General features: G+C 41.0%; 1 protein-coding gene across 1 annotated transcript; it reads left to right on the top strand.

Moving 5' to 3' along the window:
* The first annotated feature begins 254 nt into the window (after positions 1-254).
* On the top strand, positions 255-21,958 carry PCF11 (PCF11 cleavage and polyadenylation factor subunit). The gene is made up of 16 exons (XM_048294488.1): positions 255-720; positions 5,453-5,578; positions 7,848-8,036; positions 8,421-8,612; positions 9,414-10,522; positions 10,783-10,972; positions 11,065-11,698; positions 11,780-13,257; positions 14,581-14,668; positions 15,397-15,516; positions 16,043-16,151; positions 17,300-17,483; positions 17,885-18,040; positions 19,572-19,664; positions 20,214-20,249; positions 20,848-21,958. Exons 1-16 carry the CDS (start codon positions 532-534, stop codon positions 21,055-21,057), a joined length of 5,103 nt encoding a protein of 1,700 aa, XP_048150445.1. The 5' UTR covers positions 255-531; the 3' UTR covers positions 21,058-21,958.
* The last annotated feature ends 90 nt before the right edge of the window (positions 21,959-22,048 follow it).

The raw sequence follows: 22,048 nt of genomic DNA, 5'->3' as shown, positions 1-22,048 counted from the left end.
TCAGCGCGCGGGGCAGCGCGGGAAGGCGGGAGGGAGCGGCGGGCGGGACGGGAGATGTGGCCAATGGCGAGTCGGGACGCGCGTGCGAGAGCGGGTCTTGGGCGCAGGAGCCCGTCAGCGAGGAGGAAGGGCGGTGCCAGCCAATCGCAGGCCGCTGTGGTGACGGGCGAGCCAATGGCGAGCCGCGCAGGCGGGGAGCCAGCCAATCAGGGCGCGCCCGGCGGACAAAAGGGGCTCTCCAAAGCGCCGGCCCCTCTCCCGAGCACAATTTCACATGACGCAACGGCTGCGGGAAGCGGTTCGCGAGCCGTGCCCGCCGCCGCCATTTTGTGAGCGCGGAGACTGAGCCGGCGGCGGCCCGAGGAGCGGCGGCACCGGCAGCGCAGCCAGCGGGAGCCGCAGCGTGGAGGATGCGGTAGACGAGCCCAGCGGCAGCGGCGGGGGGGCGGCATCGGCATTGCTCGGCGGCGGCGGCGGGGGATCGCGGGGAGGGGGCTGTCGGTCGGTGGGTCGGGTCCTGGTCGGAGCAGCATGTCGGCCCCGGAGAGCAGCGCTGGCAGCAGCGAGGCCCGGGAGGACGCGTGCCGCGACTACCAGTCTTCGCTGGAGGACCTGACGTTCAACAGCAAGCCGCACATCAACATGCTGACCATCCTGGCCGAGGAGAACGTGCCCTTCGCCAAGGACATCGTCTCCCTGATCGAGGCGCAAATCGCCAAGGTTTTTATATTCCACCGACTACTACTCCTACCTATACTGCTGGGGGGACCGGCCGGGGCAGCGGGGTAGGGCGGCCTGGGGGCCCGCAGGAGAGGCGCGGGGGGAGCCGAGCGGTGGAGGCGGGTCAGGGGGACACAGCGGAGCCGGGGGACGAGAGGGCCTGAGGCCCGGGAAATGGGCGAGAGAGAGAGAGAGAGAGGCGCGGGTGGGGTGGGGCGGCGAGGGGGTTTAGGAGGTAGTGCCGGCGGGGGGATGTTGGTAGCGAGGGGCGAAAAGAAAGAGCAGGATTTGGACGGAGTTTGGGGAGGACGGGGGTCTAGGAGGCTGGGGGTCGCCGTGGGGGAAACAGGCGGAGGAGGGAAACGTGTCTCAGCTGGGATCAGGGAGCAACGGGGCGAGGCGGCGGGCGGGGGCTCCTACTTGCATCGCGAAGCTTCAGGCTGCTGCTGCTACTTCTACCCTCCCACCACATAGGGAGCAGGGGACTCGAGGGAGGGGAGCAACCCCCAGACCACCCTGTTGGGAGTAGGGAAGGGTTTGGGACTCGCCCCAGGAGGAGCTGAGGGAGGAGGGCAGCGTGGCTCGCGCTGTGAGCCCCGCGTAAATAGCAGGCACAACATGGCGGCCCGGCAGTGACTGGGCAGCTGCACTTCCTCGCCCTTGGAACGGGGTTTTCCCCCGACACGGAGCCAGGATTCGGTGTCCGAATCTGGTGTGTAAACCCTTGGATTTAGGCGATTTCGACAGTAGGTGGGCAGTGCAGTCATTAGAGAGGACCTGAGTGGGGAGATCTCGTGGAGAGTTGGGGTTTTCTTGGGGGGATAGTCTAAAAGGAAAATAAGGTTAAGTTTCTAGAACGCAAATTGTCCGCCTCTGAAAGGCTAATTATAGTGACTTTTAAGTATTAGTTAAAGCTATTTCCCCAGTGCGGACCCTGTGAGAGATTAACTGAGGGGTGGGGGCTCCCTTATATCGTAAAAAAGTTTGTGGGTGAAAGGTGATCATCTCCTTCGGTTAGAGAAGTGTGTGTGGTGGTGATGGGGGTTGTTTTGCTCTGCCTCATTAGAGAAAATTCTATGGGTTTGGGATAATCTGTTTGGATTTCAGGAGATCTGTGCCCCGAGTAGCACTAGCGTTGTGTGCGTATTTATTTTGGCTAGAGAAGTTTATTGGTTGAGGATGTGGAAGAAGAAATTGTCCCTGACTGTAGAAACTGCAGCAGCCTGTAGGATCTAACATGGCGTCTGAAAGGCACATGATATAAAAAGGGAAAGAGGAGGCTCCCTCTGAGCCCAGCCCAGGCAGTTGCTGACATCAGTCAGCCACTGCACATGCATGGGGGTTTGCAGCACCTTTTTAGCGAGCATTTTAGAAGAAAAGGGTTCTTCTTTCAGTCCCCCATCCCGCCCCGTATTCGTGCCAGCCACCCCTCCCCCGTTGTTTCCCTTGCTCCCTCTGATCTCAGGTGTTAAAAGGCTTTTTTCCTTTGGCTTTAATCGTGGTTTATAATGGTGAGAATTGTACTATCTAATGATGGGGGTGGGAACGATCTTTTAAGATGCTTAATCTATCTTTCTATCAATGCAGGGATGTCTTTTTAGTGTGCCACAGACCTCTTCCAGTCTAGTTTTAAATGCTGCCAGTGGCTGAGTTTTGCCATTCCTTGGGGAGGTGACCTCATAATCTAATAGCTCTCACCATTATATCTCCTAAAGGGCAGTGGATGTATAAAAAATGATTTGTGATGAATAACAATGCTGTCAATTTTTTTTTTTTTTTTTTTCATTTCTGGGTGATTTAGAACCTGCCCTGAAGTGTGGGGTTTTTTTCAAAAGATGTCTTAAAACCTGTATCAATGGTTAGTTTTGCCTAGTTACTGTTTATGACTGTAGTTTATTCAAGGCAAGTTTTTAGTTGTTTCTGGGAAAGTGATCTCCTTTACTAAGCCACTTTTAAAAAGTGTTGCCTGGAGACAGTTTGTTTAGTGTAAAACTTGAGTGGTCTGCTTTACAATTTAATAAATGGTTCTGAAATGTGTGACTGGTATTATAAAATTTGTAAATAAAAAGTGTGAAATATGTATTTGTCTTTTTATTTACCATTGTATAGTGCAGAATTTGTTTCCAAGACCCATTTTGTATACAAAGTTGCTTTTTTTTTTTTTTTAAACAATTTTTTTCACAAGTTTGTGACTTGGGGTTCAATTGCCAGATACCATTTTAAACTTGAATCTTCTAGGAAACTAATAAAAAAGAGCCACACATTTCCAACAATAGCTTTCCTACGTTATTTGAAGGAACAGTGGGAGTTTTGTAAAGAAGTCTTTAATATTATGCTGATGAGCTCAGAGTTAGTGTTCTGCGTTCTGGTGATTATGCGGCGCCTCCCTGCCTTTTGATTAGTGTCGTGCGGGCATCTTTCTTGCTTGGGGATATTGCAGAGACCTCCTGAAAACAAAATGCATTCCGGTCTGGGATTCCCTTTTGTGGTTATTGAAATACGTGCTAGATACCTTGACATAATAAACACTTTCAGAACAGAAGACTTAAATATTCCAACCATATTTAAGTCACGTTTCTTAAAATGCAACACCTGAATAGCTTATATTTGAAGCAGGGTATGCTGCTCAGCTGCTAATTGTGCTCCATAGTTGGAAGTAGGCTTCCTTACCTAGGTTATGGTGTTTCCATGTATGATTGCTGTAACAGTCTGATGCATGATGAAAATGAAGTTAAACTTTTTTACAGTGCTTCTGCTACTAATGGTTCCCCTGCATCTCAAACTTCCGGCTTAGCTGAGTATAGTGAGCTACTTTCCTACATTGGTGAAATGGAAGAATATAACTTGGGGAATAGCTCTTGGGCATAGGTACTTCTGGGACAGCTCTTTGTGTCCCTAACAGCTGACTAAAAGTCAGAAATGGTGCGCTGTCATTTTTCTATAAAGGAAGGCACCCAGAACTGGAGTGTTTTTAATGTGCCATTGTGCAGGCTGCTTCAAAGAAGAAGCCAGTATTCCACAGACATTTTAAATAGCTGCAGGTCCACAGTCTTTTATGTCTTGGGACTTAAACGATGCTTTTTTCTAACACTTGCACATTGGGTTGTTTACAGTTCAGTATTCTGTCACGGTGTAAGATTGGCTTCTAATGTGCTGCAATTAGTTTTAGCTAACTTAGCTGGTTTTTTTGTCTTTTTATGTACAAAATGCATCACCTGCCTGTTTCTACCTTTTTACCCGTATCTTTGAAGGCAGTGACATCCCTCCCTCTACCTTTCTGCCCCCAACTAACAAGGAGTTCTGCCCTCTTCAATAATAAGTTTCAGGTCACGGTAAATTAATACACATTTAAGGGTGAGGAAACATTCTGATTGCCCATGTAAAAATACTGTTGAGTGGGTGCCCTTCTGTGAACCACCATAAAGGGGAAGGAATTTAATTTAAAATGGTGAAGCAATAGCACTTCACACACTTGTCTGGATAATGGGCCTGCAAAGTAAGGTGTCATTAATTAACCTAGTAGCCTATTCTCTTTAAAATGAGCAGTGAGTGAAGTTATTCTGCTTTTATCCCCAGTTTACCAGATGGTGAATGGAGCTTAAAGTATTACAAGTGGATGCTCTTCCAAGGGGATCATGGTCAACACACAGTGCTTGTGTTGTCTTTCATGTCCTCTTCAACAAGTCTGTGTACTTGCTGATGTTTTTTGGAACTTTGCTGTGCCTTCTGCTTTGTGAAAGCCACTGGCAGGCATTAAAATTACTTTTATTGGTCCAGTACTGCTTTTTTCTAAATTGGAAGTTGTTGTAGCAGTCCAGGGTCACTACACTTTTATAGCACAAACTTGCTATGAGTTTTGAAAAAAGGATTTAAAAAAACCCCAACCAAAACCAAACAACAAAAAACAAGCCTCCTGTAGCAAAGCTGTATCCAGAGTTTGAAGACAACCTTCTATGAAAATGGCGGTTGCAGTTCCTGAGCTTGTCTGTGCATTTACCCAGTCTACCAGATGATTGAGTTTTGATTGGATTTTGAACTCTGTTCTGACTGCGTTTTTGCATGCACTCTGGAAATCAGAACCATCGCCATCTACAAGTGCCAAGAGAGTGGGACTCCTTGCTCTATCCATTTGGATTACAGTGAAATAATTGCAACCTAATCTCTGTGTAATTTACAAAAGACTGTGATAATCAACATATAATTTACAGCTACAGAAGTTCACTGACTTGGGCTATTTGCCAGAAGTCTAATTTGTGTTCTGTGAAATCCAGAAAAATGCATCCAGGAAGTTTGAATTACAAACGATTTTTAGAAGTTCCTTGAAGTGCTGACGATGGTTTCCTGCTAAATTACTTTCTCAAGGGAAAGGTTACACTCGGTACACTAGTGGCAATACTGTCTCGTGGGCTTCTTTTTTCCTCTTTTTTTCCCCCCCTTTTTCCAAAGCTTTGATACACAAACAAATTAACCTAAGGTGTTCCTTTTTTTTTTTTTTTTTTTTTTTTTTTTTTTTTTTTTTTGTGATAGACCCACTGCATTATACTTTGAACTGAGTGTCCATTTTTCAGATTAAGTTTTTGTATAAACAAAATCCCAAGCCAAATCCCTCGGTATTTATAGTGGCAACCAGAAAGAGAGGTCTGTATTTCTGGGATTGGTAATCCCTTTATTTGAAAAGGTTAAAGTATGTTTTTGTTGTACTAAACTTCTCAGTTTCTTCTTATTACTCCAGGCTCCTGCATCAGAGAAGCTACCCGTTATGTACCTAATGGATTCCATTGTCAAGAATGTGGGAAGAGAGTATCTCACTGCATTTACTAAAAACCTAGTTGCAACATTTATTTGTGTATTTGAAAAGGTATATACACTTTCGGAAAAGTACTGTATTCTAAGCAAAATTTGTTCCTGGTAAAATAAGTACGTGCTTTCAGGTTTGGGTTTTCTTGGGTGGTGAACTACACAAATTGATTGGTTTTTATAAATCTTGGTATCCATACTATGGAAGATTATTCCTTCTGCTATCAAGCATGTGAGTGAGCTGAAAGATGCAAAGTATTACTTAATTTGGTGTGTAAATGTCAGTAGCTTTCCTGTCCAGGCAAGATTTTACTAACAGTATTTTGATTATTGATGGCTTAGCTGGATGGACTTCTTGTAATGTATAGACCAATTAATTATGAATCCTTGGTTTGTTTTTAAGATAGTTAATAGTCCTTATGCCACGAGTAGACTGAGAGTTGGTTTCTTGTGGATTTCTCAAAGCCTCTCTCTCCTGTAGTCAGATTTGTTTGATTTACATAATTCACATTGTGCAGAATGAGTGCTTAAACTCCAAGAGTGAGTAGCACTGGCACCTGGTTCTCTCTTGGTGGTGTGTCAGCTGAAAAAAATGCTGTGACTATGTGGGGGAAGGACTCTAAAATGAGTGACTATATTAGAAATAGGTGTTTTAATTTTCTTCAGCATTGAAAGCTGCTGCTGTATCTTTTAATTCTGGCTTTTAATCTTGAAGCCCAGTGAAGTAATTGGGCATATTCCTCAGTGAGAAAAGCTTATCAAAGTCCAGGTTTTGAAAGGGTGGACTTAAATGGGTTTAAGTTGGATCAGAAAAGAAGGGTTAACTTCTGTTGTTTTCTGTATAAGAAAGTGGCATTTCATAAGAATGAGATGAATAAAGCTTTTGCATATTTATCATTACATATCAGTGAGGATCTGAAATCCCAGTACACTTTGTATATGGTTTTCAGATGTGCATGATGAAATAAGGAATAGATTGTTCTCATGACTGTAGAAGACTTAACTCTTGTGTATAGAGCAGATAGAGATAGATTTACTTGTTTTTTTGGTGTTAAATTGTGAGTGCTCTTCTACTGAGTTGCATTTAAGGTTGCAGCTGAATGAAGCTCTGGGTAATAACTAATCTTCAGAGTTTTATATGTTAACTTGCTACAAAGCTAACTAGAACTATTAATGTACTAACTAAATGTGTAAAGTGGCAGTCATTTCTAATAGCTTAGTTGGTCATGTTAAAAGATGTGAGTAGAATTCCAGCACAGGCATTGTTACAAATTTGGTTTTATCAGTAAATGGTCACTAAGGTGTCTTTAGACACTTGAAGTCAGAACTGTTTGCTCAGTCATTTCTGTACATTTTTGCAGTGAACTTCAGTGAACCCTCTCATAGAAAATTGTATAGAGGCATCCCTTAATTACTAAGTATGAATTACTTGTATTGAAGCTCCTGCTCTTAAAAAAACAGAACCTCCAAACCTTCCGGAATATTCTGTGTCTAGCTGTAACATTTTAAAATGGCAGCAGAAATCATCTATGTGGGCAATATTTAATGATTGAATTGGGATTTTGTCATTAGGACAGCTGCATGTATTTTGTACTCTACTGGTTTTTTTTTTTATTGTTTAATTGAGCCACTCATCTTACGAGATGAACTAAATTTTACTTTATTGTAAATTTCTAATTTAGCTGCCATGAGATAATCCAAACCAATTGTTTGTAAAGGGGTAAAATGGGCCTCTGGTCTTGCAAGTACGCTTGATCTGTGACTCATACATAGATGGGTCTCATTCTGCAGCTGAACTGAAATAATAATTGACTTCATTTTAGCTAATACTCCTTTTATTGCATCTGTTGGGAAAAAATCCTTCAGTGACTAAATAGCTGAGCAAAACACGTTTTTTTCTGTTCAGAGTTTGTTTTTTCTTGATTTGTTTGTCATTGTTACACTCCAGCACAAACACTTGAATAAAGTATTGTCTCAGAGGCTGTTGCCTTTCAATACTTTTGTTACTGTATTTTTTTCCACAGAAGTTGGGCCAGTAAAATGAGAATTTTGCTAATGGAAAAGTTGAAAGAAAATTCTCAGAGCATGGTAATACACAATAAAATCTTCAAATGGCCTTGAAACAACAATTCCACATTTGAATTTCTGTTACTGATCCTGTTGCGAGAGATGTGTGGTCTGCACTGCTTATAAATTTTGCGTAGCAAGTTCAGTATGTTAAAATGGCAAGATAGAAATAGGAAATAAATGAAATCTTAAGTTCTACAGAAAAGTTTAAGAAATTGTTCTATATTAACTTAACAAGCCATAGAATTGTTTTATTGTTTTAGGTGGATGAAAATACTAGGAAAAGTTTATTTAAATTACGCTCCACATGGGATGATATTTTTCCTTTGAAGAAACTATATGCACTTGATGTCAGAGTCAACTCATTAGATCCTGCCTGGCCAATTAAACCTCTGCCCCCAAATGTGAATACTTCTAGCATCCATGTGAATCCTAAGTTTTTAAATAAATCGGTAAGTTTTTCTGCCTTCTGTAAGAACAGATGGTAATACGTGTAGTTTTCATTGTTTGTATGCTGCTTTTTGACAATTTAGAATATTAAGAATGAAGTATCTGACGTTTGTAAACAGGTAAGAGAAATTTATAAATTCAGAATATTTTGAGAGTTTGGATTTTTTATTTAAAAATTGCATTCTAGGTTTTGGAACATTGAGGAATTTATATTAAATGACCTACACCTGTCAAAGCAGGCAACACGTAGTGGGGCAAAAAAATTGCAGTTTATAACTCCTGTACAAACTAAGTCCCAATACTGGATCATGATAACATTGAAAGGAGATGGATTTAATTGATTTCATTAGGTTTTTAAGTGTAACTTTTCTCTATTTTGTTTTTAGCCAGAGGAATCTAATGCACCTACCTCTGCTGTTACTTCTGGTGCCTCTACTCCTCCAGCTGTTCCTGAAATACAAAAGAATTTGACACAGGAGCAACTGATAAGGCAGCAATTGCTTGCAAAGCAAAAGCAGTTGTTAGAACTTCAGCAAAAAAAACTAGAGCTGGAGCTGGAACAGACTAAAGCACAGTTGGTGAGTAGGATAGTTGATAAAACTTTCATAGTTGGGTGTCTCTTTTGGAGAGTACTTGGCTGTACTGGTAAGTACAGTACATTGGTTTTTCCTCATGTTAGGCAAGTGTAGCTATTTTAGGACTACTAGAGCAATAATGCAGGGTGATCTGGGGTTCCTGAACAGTTTTTGTTACCATAAAACCCTAAATATTACACTTAAAGGTAAAAAAACCAAACAAACATCTTGTGGTTTGGTTTTAATTTCCCTTCAGAACGATACCTGACTGTGATCTTCATCTTTCACCTCTTGCAGCTGACAGCGAGCTGGGCTATTTCAAATATGTTTGTTCCTAAGGAGCAAGGGAGCCTGATTGATTGTAAACAAATTCGGTTTCTTGTTTGGATGCTGCTGTTGGGCTTTACGGCAGTAGTTGGAAGTCTTGCTGTGTTGGCAGTTGACAATACAAAATAAAGCATCTTTGAACTGTGAAAATAGGATACTTGGCAGCTGAGTTGCCTAGACCATGTGGAATACATAGGAAAGCTAGCCCTGTAATTGGAATGTGTGCCAAAGTTACATATTTTACAATATTGACTTCATGTACTGATCTTGCATAGTATTTGAATTTGATCTTTTGTAATGGTACTGCATTATTTTAGTGCTTGTAATTTGCAATGAATGGGTCAATTTCACTTAAATGGCTGAAGCTCGTAACTTTCAAGACATGGCTATTACAATTTTGTTTTTGAGACAGAATATTAGCACCTCTCGGCAGGAGTTGTGGCATACAGATTAATGCTGTGTTTTTTCCAATTTCAGGCTGTATCTCTTAGTGTTCAGCACGGATCATCTAGTATAGCTTCAGTTCCAGCACCTTCCAAGCAACACATTTCTCCCACACCTCATATGACAGTAAAGCCACCTCATCAGACTGCTGTGCAATCTGAAAAAAACAAACCATCCCCAAGTCCTCCACTTCATGATATCAAAATAGTAAACAGGGATCCTCGGCTTAATAGGATGGGCCAACATTCTTCTCATGCTAAGGATCAATCTCATAGGAAAGAATTTTCAGCAAGTGTAACCAGTCAGTCTGAGACCAAGGCGAACAAAACAGCACAGGTTGAAAAACAGAACTCAACAAGGTCAGAAAAATCAAAAGCAAGTGAAAAAACCCAGAAGAAAGAAGTTGAACAGTCCAAAGCAAAATCTAAATCGCCATCCCCTTTGAAAAATAAGCTGCCTGATACTAAAGATAGTAAAAGTCAGGAATGTGAAAGCACTAAGGTTTCTGACATCAGTAAGCGGGATCCAAGACTGAAAAGACATCTTCAAGATAAGTCAGAGGGGAAGGAAGAGGAGGTCAAAGAAAAGAGGAGAAGTACAGAGAAGAAGGAAAAGGAGGAGCATAAGACATGTGAACATAGACCAGTGGGGAGCAGAAATAAAGTGATTAACGGTGCTGTTCAGAAACAAGACACGACTACAGAGGAGTCAGAAAAACAGGGTGGAAAACAAGGAAGATCAAGTAGTAGAAAACGGTCACGATCACGCTCTCCTAAGGCAAGATCACCATCTACACATTCTCCAAAAAGACGAGAGAGGAGATCACCTAAAAGAAGACTTCGGAGTTTATCTCCTACTTCATCAACTCCTAAAATTGGAAAGATACGTCAGATAGGCCCTAAGCAGTCTCATGTTGAAGAAGGCACGCAAGCAGCTAGAGATGAAAGAAATTCTAATAAGAGAAATGTTAAACAAGAGGTGCGTGATCCAAGGAGATTGAAAAAAGCCCAAGAAGAAAGACCCCAAGAGACAGCCACCCAGCATTCTGCAAAAGCTTCTCCAGATCCAAAGGAGAACGCAGAAAACTGGCAAGGATCCAAATCAGGCAAGAGGTGGAAATCTGGTTGGGAAGAAAGTAAAAAGTAAGTTACTATCTTTTAAACAACTTCTGTGTCAAGTCAGTGGAAATTCTCCTCTTGGCTTCAGTGTAGTTCACTTAGGGAGGCAGTGTTCAGATTGTTAAAATTGATAGGTTTAACTTGTTTCTACCAGTGAAATACAGAGATGATGCATACTTAGATTCTAAGGTGATAGTGATGTTTTGCCATGATCAGTTCTAGTAGGAACCATTATGTCCTGAGTAACGAAATAATCTGTGTTGCACATATATTCTTGTTTTCAGCTCACAGCAGAATGATGAACACCAAGCACTTGTTAAATCCCCTCACCAAAGACACCGGGAAAACTGGCCTGCTAGTAAAGGAATTTTATCACCCCGAGCACCAAAGCAGCAGCACCGGTTAAGTGTGGATGCCAATTTACAGATTCCCAAAGAATTGACATCTGCAAGTAAAAGAGAATTACTTAAGAAGGTAATACTAATAAATCTGCCTTCGTAGAAATGTCCCAGGTATGGGGTTTTTTCTTCTCTTTTTGGAAGTCTAACTTTAACTTTATGTTACAGGCTAATGACCGCTTAACATCTGGTGAAATAACACAGGATGAGTTCCTCATGGTAGCTCATCAGATCCGACAGCTGTTCCAGTATCAGGAAGGAAAGCACAGATGTAATGTCTGGGATAGCCCTACAGAGGAAAAATGTGGTTTAAAAAAGAAACCTCTTCTGTCGGATGCAGAATTAACATATTATGAACATAAAGCTAAACTAAAAAGGACACAAGTTCAGCATTCATTGTCAAGGCTTGATCTGTTGGATCCCGAGGATATTTTGGATTATCATATACCTGATGCATTGCTTTCTGGAATAGAATGTGAGCAGGCAAAAGCCAAGCGTGGGGTACAGTTTGACAGAAAAGAAGCATTTGCAGAAAGATCAAGGAGACATTCTCCTGTAAGTGGCACTACAAGACCTTTTGCCGAAAACCTGTCACCTCTTGAGAGTCGACGAAGACTTGAAGACCAGCGTGCTACTAAAGGAGCAAGAGGTTCTGATCCTTACGACAGCTGGGGAGAATCGGATGAATTTAGAGATGCTCTCAGACAACAGGGGAAAAGTACAGCAGAGTTCCAGAAAATAGATGGAGATGCACTCTGTAGGTTTGATAATCGTGAAGAAAGACAGCTTCTTGGGCAAGCTGGTATGTGATTTTACTTTATATCTCTTAAGCAATCGACAGTGTATTAGTGAGTGGTTATGTGATTTGTTCTGGTTTTTTTAGGTGTTCGAGAGGAACCAAGGTCACCATTCAGTGAACGTTTCAAAAGAGCTAGGTATGAAGATCCAGAGAAAGCACCATTTCCAGAAAGTCCAGGATCAAGATTTGGAGGTATTGAAGCAAAGCAGAGGATAAGCGCACTGATGGAAGACAGACCTCTGTTTGATGGCTCACCTAGACCGACTGCTGCAAGGGTTGGAGTAGATGGACAAGGAAGTCCTTTTGTTGATGGTCCTGCTGCTGGTTCAAGTTCCAGAATTGATGGGCCAGCTGGACAGGCTGCTATGAGATTTGAGGGGCCTTTGGTGGGGGCAGGTGCATCTCAGTTTGATGGACCAATGGCAGGAGCAGGGGGAGCTGGAGCCCTAAGATTTGATGGGCCACCAGGGCAGCTGGCAGGGGCCCTGAGGTTTGAAGGACCTCCAGGCCAGGTTGGTGGAGGAGGTCCACTACGGTTTGAGGGACCTCTTGGGCCTTTGCGGTTTGAGGGGCCTGCAGGGCAGCCTGTAGGTGGTCCTAGATTTGAAGGACCTGGAGTTGGTCTCAGGTTTGAGGGTCCTCATGGTCAGCCTTCAGGTGGTCTCAGGTTTGAGGGACCTCATGGTCAACCTATGGGGCCTCGGGGTCAACCAGGGGGTGGTCTCAGGTTTGAGGGACCCCATGGTCAGCCCTTGGGGCCTCATGGTCAACCAGGGGGTGGCCTCAGGTTTGAGGGGCCACATTTACAGCCATTGGGGCCCCATGGACAACCTGGAGGTGGCCTCAGATTTGAGGGGCCACATGGTCAGCCCATGGGGCCACATGGACCGTCAAGTGGTGGGCTCAGGTTTGAGGGGCCACACGGACCATCAGGTGGTGGGCTGAGATTGGAAGGACCACGTGGTCAGCCAGGTCTAGGTCCTAGGCTGATTGATGGACCAGTACACCAGGGAGCTGGTGGACTTAGATTTGATGGTCCTCTTGGTCGGGCTGGTCCGAGATTTGATGGCTGTCATGGAGCTGGATTTGATGGTCAGCCTGGACAGCTGTCTCTCCTGCAAAGATTTGATGGAATTCATGGACAGCCTGGTCCAAGGTTGGCACCTGGCCAACAGGCACAAGCAAGATTTGAAACAGCCATACCTCAAAGATTTGATGGACCTCACCAGCCAGCTTCTAGGTTTGACTTGCCCCTTGGCCTTCAGGGTGCACGTTTTGAAAATGTAGCTAACCATCCTGCCTCAAGACTAGAAATGTCACCATATGGACAAGGTGGTCCTTTTGTTGAACATCCTGGCCAGGGCTACAATGGACCAGCTCATGGAATGCAGTTCCAGAGACCTGATATATTTGATGGTTCACCTGGACCAAATTTCAATGGGCCAGCTGGCCCAGGAGGACAGAACTTCCCACTGAGAGCAGCTGGACATTACTTTGAAGAAAAAGGTCTTCAGGGTCCTCAGTATGGAAATTTCAGTAATATGCCAATGGGAAGTAATCAGGTAAGAGATGATTGCATCGAATAGTTTGCTTTCAGTAGTGTTTTTGTACAGAGAATTAGCAGTTTTTCTTCCTGTAAAAATGGAATGTTTTTCTGAAGAGTTGGCAGGCTGAGAGTTGGTTTCAAGCTAAAAAAGTCAGTAGATAATTTAAGAACATGCAGTGCTATTTTTTGTTAAGAATTAGACAAAATGGTGGATCTTAGCAATCATTTCATAGTTCAGAATACATCTGTGAAATCATTATTTTTAACATGAGCACAAAACCAGGTAATCGGAAGCCTTTGGTATTTTCATTAAATTTCAACAAAAGTGAATTCTATATAAAGTGTGAAAGATAATGTAAATAAGTGAAGTATACATGATTAATTTTTCTAAGAGGTGTGAAGTGAGACTTGACCAAAATAATTGTTATCTTTTTGCAGCTGTTAGTAGTGGTGACAAGCCAATTTTAAAGAGATACCCATAACCTGGGAGAATTGAGAAAGATGGGACTATTGTTGAACTTTCTTGCTCAAAGGTGGTGTTGTCTTTTAAAATTCTCTCAGCACCATCTTGCTTTGTCAGTTCAGTTGTCTTTGCTGTTGCCTCTTGGAAATGCTCTGTTGAAATGGGGGGGAAAATGATTAGTGATTTTAAAATGTATTTTTCATTTGGGGGATAAAAATTGAATGTGAAGAGTTAATAGATTGTACAAAAGCAGGTAATGTGTCTTGCAGACCTCTAATGGGATAAAGCTTTAAACAGTGTCTAAATCCAGAAAGCAGCCAGTTAGAAAAAAAACCCAAACATTTTTATTACAAGTGTGTTAAAATGACTGTTTTTCTACCTACAGCTTATTGTAGCTGATGTGCTGAAAAGTCTTGCTTTCAAGATGTGTGTCTATAGTGAATGCTGGTTCAGTTCTTAGATAAGAGTTAATTGTGGCATTTGTTAGTAGACATTTATGGGTTCCTTGAATTTCTTGAGGAGCTCTCTTTTGGTGAACAGGAGCAATTTAAAAGGAAGTACTGTGTTTGGAAAACGTGATTGCTAAGTAGAAGGAAAGGTGTTGAAGGTGGTGTGGTGGGGTTGGTTTGTTTGTTTTTTAATATTAGGCAAAATAAGGATGTATTCTGAATTTTCCTAGTGGAAAATGAAAATGGGGGGAAGATCGTATAGTAATTTGTGATCCTTCTCAATATCAAACTGACATGGTTCACTCCTGGAAGGAGTTTAATATATGTGAAATTACTGATAAACAACTAGAAGTTAATAATAAAATGTGAAAAGTAAGTTTATAATCATGTTGTTATACAAAGAATACTTACATGTTTACTTTCACAGGTTTCTCTCATGTCTGCTCAACCAGGACCTTATGGCCAAGGTCAGCAGTATTTGCCAAATCCTGGAAGTTTTGTCCAGAACCCTGCAGGTTTGTAACAATAGAATTCCTTTTATTTCTTTTGGATTGTTCGTTTGGTGGTGGCCACAAAAATGATCTTTTTTTAATGTCCTGATTTACTAGGTCTGTGTGGATTACAGGAAGCTTCCTCAGTGAGGTGGCTGTAGATGTGGTTTCTGTAGCACCTTCATCTCTTTAGGAGCTTCTCCCAAACATTGAAGGCTTTTGTTAGTTTTCATTAACCACGAGTTTTGGTATAAAGTTGTGCTAAAAAGCCAAAAGATAATTTTGATCTGTTTTTCTGGAAGGCGCCAGTCTGTAGGTCTAGTTTGCTTTGCTGGGGTGTGCAAACATTTCCAGTGTATGAGTGGTTAATAATGAAAAACTTCAAAAACATAAAAGGTTAAACTAGGTGATGAAGTAGATTGATTGTGGTGAAATATGTAAGTGTGAATCCAGGACAATACTGCTTTTCAGTAACCACCATCCAGCAGAGAGCTGTGTGTGGGCAGCCAGCTTAGATAGCACATCAGAATATATTATGAAGGAAGGGAAAGTCTTGTTACGAAGATTCCCTGTTGCAAGGGAAAAAATTAGCCAAACAATAGATAAAGCAGAGAGTTGGTAAATAATTAGAAACAAAAAATGAAAGAAATGGGAGGCAACAGGAAAACTGTGTTGTGAAATATACTGATAAAAGTGAAGTAGATATCTAATGCTAACCTTTTGTCACCTTGAATGTCTGTGTTCTTCCCCAGGAGCCCTTCCCCATTCTTATCCTGATAACCACCTTGGACAGGTTGATGTGAATGAATTGTTTGCTAAACTGCTGAAAACAGGGATCCTCAAATTGTCTAAAACTGATTCCACTTCAGCACGTATGTAGATTCATTATGTTCTAACTATCCAATTTATCCACAGCTCAAGTGTAAATCTGAGTGTACAAATTTTTGTGAACTCCTGTATGTTTTTTTTTTAAACAGAACTTCATTTTTGGGAAGGAATTTAATGCATATGGTTGAGTAAATTCTTAGTATCTTGTTTAATTTACAGTTCAGCTATCCAGAGAAGTCTTTGTCTTTGGTGCTGTGCTTTCATAACTTGTTCTTAATTATAATCAGGGTCTTTTCATCTTCTGAAATATTTCTGTGTCTATGAAGGCTGAATTTTGATGCCAAACACTGAGGTGAAATACTGTTTTCCTCAATTGAAATTCTGGCTTAGTTTCTTTTATGCTTCTTTTTAATGGTGTTAGAGGATGACTGACTTAGCTGTTGTGCACTTGTGTTTTACCGTAGTTAGATTGTATTACTGATATTTGAAAAAAATAACTTTCAGGAGCACATAATTTCTTTCTGATGATGTACTGAAATTTTGGTAAAATAATATCTTTATGGTTTCTAGAAGCAAATGAAACATCATCCCAGCCGACTGCTGAAGAAGAAGATGATGATCAGAATGAAGATCAGAATGTTCCAGACCTCACTAACTTCATAGTTGAAGAACTTAGACAGTATGTATAGTAGAATGGGTTTACAGTAGGAATAACAACAAGGCAGTAGCTAGATAGTTCATCCAAGACAGTTAGAAGCTTTTGAAAGATTACCTGTCACTTTGTGATTCAGAGGAGGTTAAACCAGTGAGTGCATTGTTTGATGTCAGCCTTGTTGAACTTGAGAAAGGAAAAAGAAAATTAACATGGGAAAACTTAGCTTTATGCAAAGGTGCGCGTTGTTACTTAAGCACTGGGGTTGTGACAGGGAGTGAAGCCCAGGCCTGGGCTGCATCAAAAGCCAAGTGACAAGGAGGTCAAGGAAGGTGATTATCCCCCTCTGCTCTGGTGAGACCCCCCCCTGTAGTGCTGCTCTGGGGCCCCAACAGAAGAAGGACATGAACCTGTTGGGAGTGAGTCCAGAGGGGGCCACAAAGATGATGAGAGGGCTGGAGCACCTCTGCTGTGGAGACAGCCTGAGAGAGTTGGGGTGGTTCAGCCTGGAGAGGGGAGGGCTCCAGGGAGGCTTTAGTGTAGCCTTCCAGTACCCAGAGGCCTACAAGAGAGGCTGGAGAGGGACTTTTCACAAGGCCATGTAGTGATAGGACAGGGATAAAGGCAAATGACCTTACGCTAAAGAACAAATTTATTGTAGATCGTAGGAAGAAATTTACTGAGAGGTTGATGAGGCACCAGCACAGGTTGCCCAGAGAAGCTATGGATGCCCCATCCCTGGAAGTGTTCAGTGCCAGACTGGATGGGGCCCTGAGCAACCATGGCAGGGGAGTTGGAACTAGATGGTCTTTACAGTCCATTGCAACCCAAACCGTTCTATGATTTAATTTTATGACTTCGGTGGTAGCTTGTGAAGCTGGGCCAAATGAAGGCATTGCAATTTGTGCATTATTAGGTGAGAAAAGTTAATAGGAATGAGACACAACACTAACATATTTCTCATGAATCATTAATAAGAGCCCATTGATTTTTGAATGTTTAAGTTGATTGTGCTATGAAAATCAGGATGAATGTAGTCATATAGTGTACTTTTAACTTGGAGCAGATGCATGCTTTTCCCCTGCTATTGTAGGCAAATGGAGCAACTTGCTGAGAAACTTCTTACTGTTGCTTTTTAAAGAAGTGTTAAGATATTTTTTTATCTCTTTTTGTAGGCGTTATGATAGTGTTATAAATCGACTGTACACTGGAATTCAGTGTTACTCCTGTGGAATGAGGTTCACTACTTCACAGACAGATGTCTATGCAGATCATTTAGATTGGCATTACCGCCAGAACCGGACAGAAAAAGATGTTAGCAGAAAAATTACACACAGGAGATGGTACTACAGTTTAACAGTAAGTAATGCAGTATTTGTGTTGATAAATTACAGGCTGGATTCTGTGTTTTACTCTTGCATGTGCTGTAGGATTGCAGCTGAAATTTGCATCATCACAGGAGTTGGTTGTGATAAACAATGACGTCTTAGATACTTCAAGTAGTCTGGAAATGTGTGTCAGGATACAAAAGGCAGTTGTATGATGAACAATAAACAGTTTAAAGCTGCTTATTGCACTGTTTTCATTCCACTGAAAATGGAATTTGAAGGATAGCAATCTTTTTGGAAAAAGAGTTTCTGAAGTGAGAGTACACTGTTGTGTAATGCTGCATGTGAGGAGTATTTCAGTTTTAACAAAGTAAGATTTATTAAATACGATACTTGGGGATGTCTGAGTGAGAATGAAAACTTCTTCCTCAGGACTGGATTGAATTTGAAGAAATAGCAGATCTAGAGGAGCGTGCTAAAAGCCAGTTCTTTGAAAAAGCTCACGAAGAGGTTGTGTTGAAGACACAGGAAGCTGCGAAAGAGAAGGAGTTTCAGAGTGTCCCAGCTGGACCAGCTGGAGCGGTTGAGGTAAGTTTCAGCTTGCCAGATAACAAGAATCTAGTTTAATCAGCCCAGATAGCAAGAATCTAGTCACTCAAAGGCCTTTTCTTGGTCTTAAAATCAAGAGTCAAACATGGTTAGAAGGGGAAAAGGGATTTTACTTTGGTATTTATTTGGTATATATTAGTGCACCTTAGGTGCACTACGTCCAGGTCAAATGCACCTCCAAGCACACCACGGTGCACACCCCCAAAAGATCTGGTATAACATTATAGGTCTTACTAATTAGCATATCTATCAAAGATTCCCCAATGAGAGGCTCAAATGAGCCCCCCCTCTCCAAGGAGCCTTCCCCTGGATGGTTCTATCTTAGCTTACAGAATGTGTTCTGGAGAGGACCTTGAAGTCTGGGCACACTGATCCCTAACTACGAAGCTTCTAAAATGTTTAGTCTCTCAGCTTGACAAACAAGTCCAAGAATGTAGGCGAAAAGCACTAAGAATACAGAAGTTATAAAAAGGTATAACAGGGGTATAAAAGAAAAGGCAAAAAATCATCATGGCATCAGTACTGTATTCTTGTTATTATATGTAGACTGGAATCTTGTACTTGGGCCTTTGTGCAGCCCCTCCATAGGTGATTTGTGTATGTAGTGGTTGCTTCTCGGGGCAGAGAATAGTACAAACCACCTGTAGTTAAAAGTCTACGCCCATTGGCATTCTGTGGTTTTAGCAAAACTGAAATAGGCAAAGTGTCTTAATTTGCTGAATGTTTACATAGAGTAAGTAGAGTAAGCGATCTGTCCTTTGATGGTTATTTGTCATTCAAACAACTACAGGGTTTACTGGGTTTTTGGTACTTTCAAACACAAAAATTTCTTTTTTGGTAGCAGATAGGCATTAGAAGAAAGAAATAGTACAATCTGAAAGTAACCAGTAGAACTGTATTTTGGTAGATGAATTGGTGTACAACAAATGTTGTTAGAATTACACTTTAGTTTACGTGCTAAGTCTCTAAGAAACTAGCTATGAAACCACAAAGGCCTTTTTTACATTTTAAAAAGTACCTTTTGTGCTTTGGTCTCTGAGTTGATAACTTTTCACAGAATTACTAAAAACTTTAGTACTCCATCTGAAAGTTCTGCCTTTTTTGACTGGAAATTGCAGGTTAAGGGGGAAGAATGAAGGTAATTCCATAAATAAAATCAGTTAAATCGCTGTAATGGATTGTCTTACATGAGAGTAAGACAGCATTACGTTGTTACAAGGTGCTTTGCAGACTTAACTACCTAAAAGGACAAAGCTTACCTTTCTCAAGTGACAAAGAGTATTCAGGGCTAGAGGGTGATCCTTTCTCTGTCTGCAAACCATACTCAATTTTTAATTAAGGTTTACTAATTATTAAAGTGATTTTTAAAGTGTGGAGAAAAGATCATGTTCTAGGCTTAACATACTTAATTTAAAAGAGCCTTATTTGACTCTTACTAGGTTCTTGAGTTTCATGTGTTCAGTAAGTTGCAATAACAACATTTATCTCTGTTACTACAATAACATTTCAGAGCTGCGAAATTTGCCAAGAACAATTTGAACAGTATTGGGATGAGGAAGAGGAAGAGTGGCACCTGAAGAATGCTATCAGGGTAGATGAAAAGGTAATCTGATCTTCTTTATGTGTGATACTGATTCGTAGTAAAACTCCTGAAGAATTACAGAAAAAAAAAACCACCAGGGGGAGCTGGCAAGTGCTCTTTTTCTCCTGAAGGATTTCTGTTGCAGTTTTCCTGGCTTCCAAATATATAAATATCTCTGCCTTTGGAAGTGCCTGAAATCCTGGTCTCATTGTTATGGGCTCACTAGCTCTCCCTTACACTGCAGTGTTCAAAGAAAAATGGATCACTCTGTGTATGGGTGTAGGTATCAGTTGAATTATTTCTGTATGCAGCTGTGCACAGGTAATTCCCAGCACTCACCAGGCTTCTCTAACTCACAGCACTTACCAGCCCTCTGTATGATCATGTTTCCTAAATAAACATCACAACATCTTGTCTCAGGTGTATTTGACACCATACTTATCCTGCTCAGGTCATAGTTTTTCTAGATGAATTGTGTGATCTTGTGTAATTGACACTGTTCAGTTCATTATCAGTGATCCTGCTGTAGTTTATTTTTACATACTTAAATGTATAACAACTTTTTTTCAGATTTACCATCCATCTTGTTATGAAGATTACCAAAATGTAAGTGGATCCTTCATATTTTTTGAAGTATTTTGCTTTCAGTTTGTTTGCTTGGTCTCTTGACTTTGCAGGGAGCAGATGCGTTCAGAATGTGCTGCCCATTTTTCTCTTGCCTAAGACTTGGAGGCCTTGGGCATGGCAAGTTTATAATACAGAATTAGCTGAGATGCAGTTCTGGTTATGATGTACCGTGACAGCTTGTGTGCCATAAAGCAAAGCCATGGTTTGATGGATTTATTGTGGAGTAATGTGTAATCTTAGGAATTTGTAACAATAGAGTAGATGGGTGTTGGTGTGTGTGACATTTTTAATGCTTTGGGAGTTACAACTGCTCCGAGGGCAGAGAGCAGGGAACAGTTCATGGTAATGTGTTAAGCATTTCATCACTGCTTGGTGATACCTTTTCAAAGGAAATGGGAAAAAAGTAATGCTATTTAAAAAATTAAATTCGTTTTCTTAGAAGTTTGACAAAGTAGAAAGTTTGGATTTTGAGTGCCTGACCATCAACATGTTTGCATTTTGAAAAAGGGCAAAAGGAATAAGAAGCTAAAAATGGTTATTTTAGTGTGCTAATGCTACCTTGACTTCGACTTTGCAGACATCATCATTCGATTGCACACCGTCTCCCAGCAAGACTCCTTCAGAAAATCCACTAAATATAATGTTGGACATTGTTAAACAAGAAACAGAAGAGTCCTGTGACTCACCTAAAATCAAAGAAGAACCTGAGGACACGCCTCCAGCCTGTGCAGAAGAGAGCACACCTGCATCTACAGAAATCAAAACAGAACCTGAGGAGTCTGTTTAAATAAACTGCGGTATGATTTTTTTTTTTTTTTTTTACAGAAGAGCTGCTGTGCTAATTCTGGAAGGCAAATACTTTTTATATGAATAAAAATGTCCAACTGAGGCAGGGCCTCAACTGCTGTTTGGTTAATAAATACATTTTTGTATTTGAAATTTCTTACTGCCTGCACAGTTTCAGGTGTCATTGTGTGAAAGTTCTGTAGATGCGTGAAAATTTAATGGTATATGTAAAAATGTAAAATTTTGACTTGTTGAAATGTAAATTATAAATAAAAGATATTTTTGCTATATATGGAGTGTAATGTTTATGCACACCATCAAATAAAGACAGTGTTTCTGTACCTTTTTCAGTTTAAAATTAATTAAAATGAATTTTTGCTTAATAAGATTCAGAAAAATGAAAGCAAGTCTCTTCCTTCAGTTATCCCATAGGTGGGTTATCAAGGGAAGGAGCTTCTCAGACAGGCCTAGATTCCTTGTCTTTTTAAAGTTGTTTGAACAGACTTACATATCCAGATGTTAAAAAAACCAATTACAACAACAAAATAATAAAAAATCCTCAAAAAAACTCACAAAAAGACAGTTCTGGGTAGAAGGGGAACATTTAACAAACCAACCGGAGTGCTTGATTGTGGTGAACACAAGTGCCAACAAAAAAAAATTAACAAACCAGGATGCCTGGTAGTTAAGACATTTTTAATGACTTTTTTTTCCATTAGTCAAACACAAATTTAATAAAGCTGCATTTTCTTTACATTACAGGGGGGAGTGAATGTAAGAATGCTCATTTGAAACGTGGTTAACATTTTCTTTTTTGTTGCTTATGACTGGACTTAGATGGTAAACCAGATATCCTGAGATGTTAATATTTCTTAAATGTTATAAATAAAACTAAGCATATATTTGAGTGTGAGTCTCTTCCTTTCAGTAATGGGTCTGTGTGGCTGGTACGTTTGTGGGATTGGAAATAAAGTTGTGTGTTTCAGTATGCA

The sequence above is a fragment of the Corvus hawaiiensis genome, chromosome 2, assembly GCF_020740725.1.
Source record: "Corvus hawaiiensis isolate bCorHaw1 chromosome 2, bCorHaw1.pri.cur, whole genome shotgun sequence".
Classification (NCBI taxonomy): Eukaryota; Metazoa; Chordata; class Aves; order Passeriformes; family Corvidae; genus Corvus; species Corvus hawaiiensis.
The sequence above is the reverse complement of the archived record's forward strand: the minus strand, read 5'-3'. Positions and strand labels throughout refer to the sequence as shown.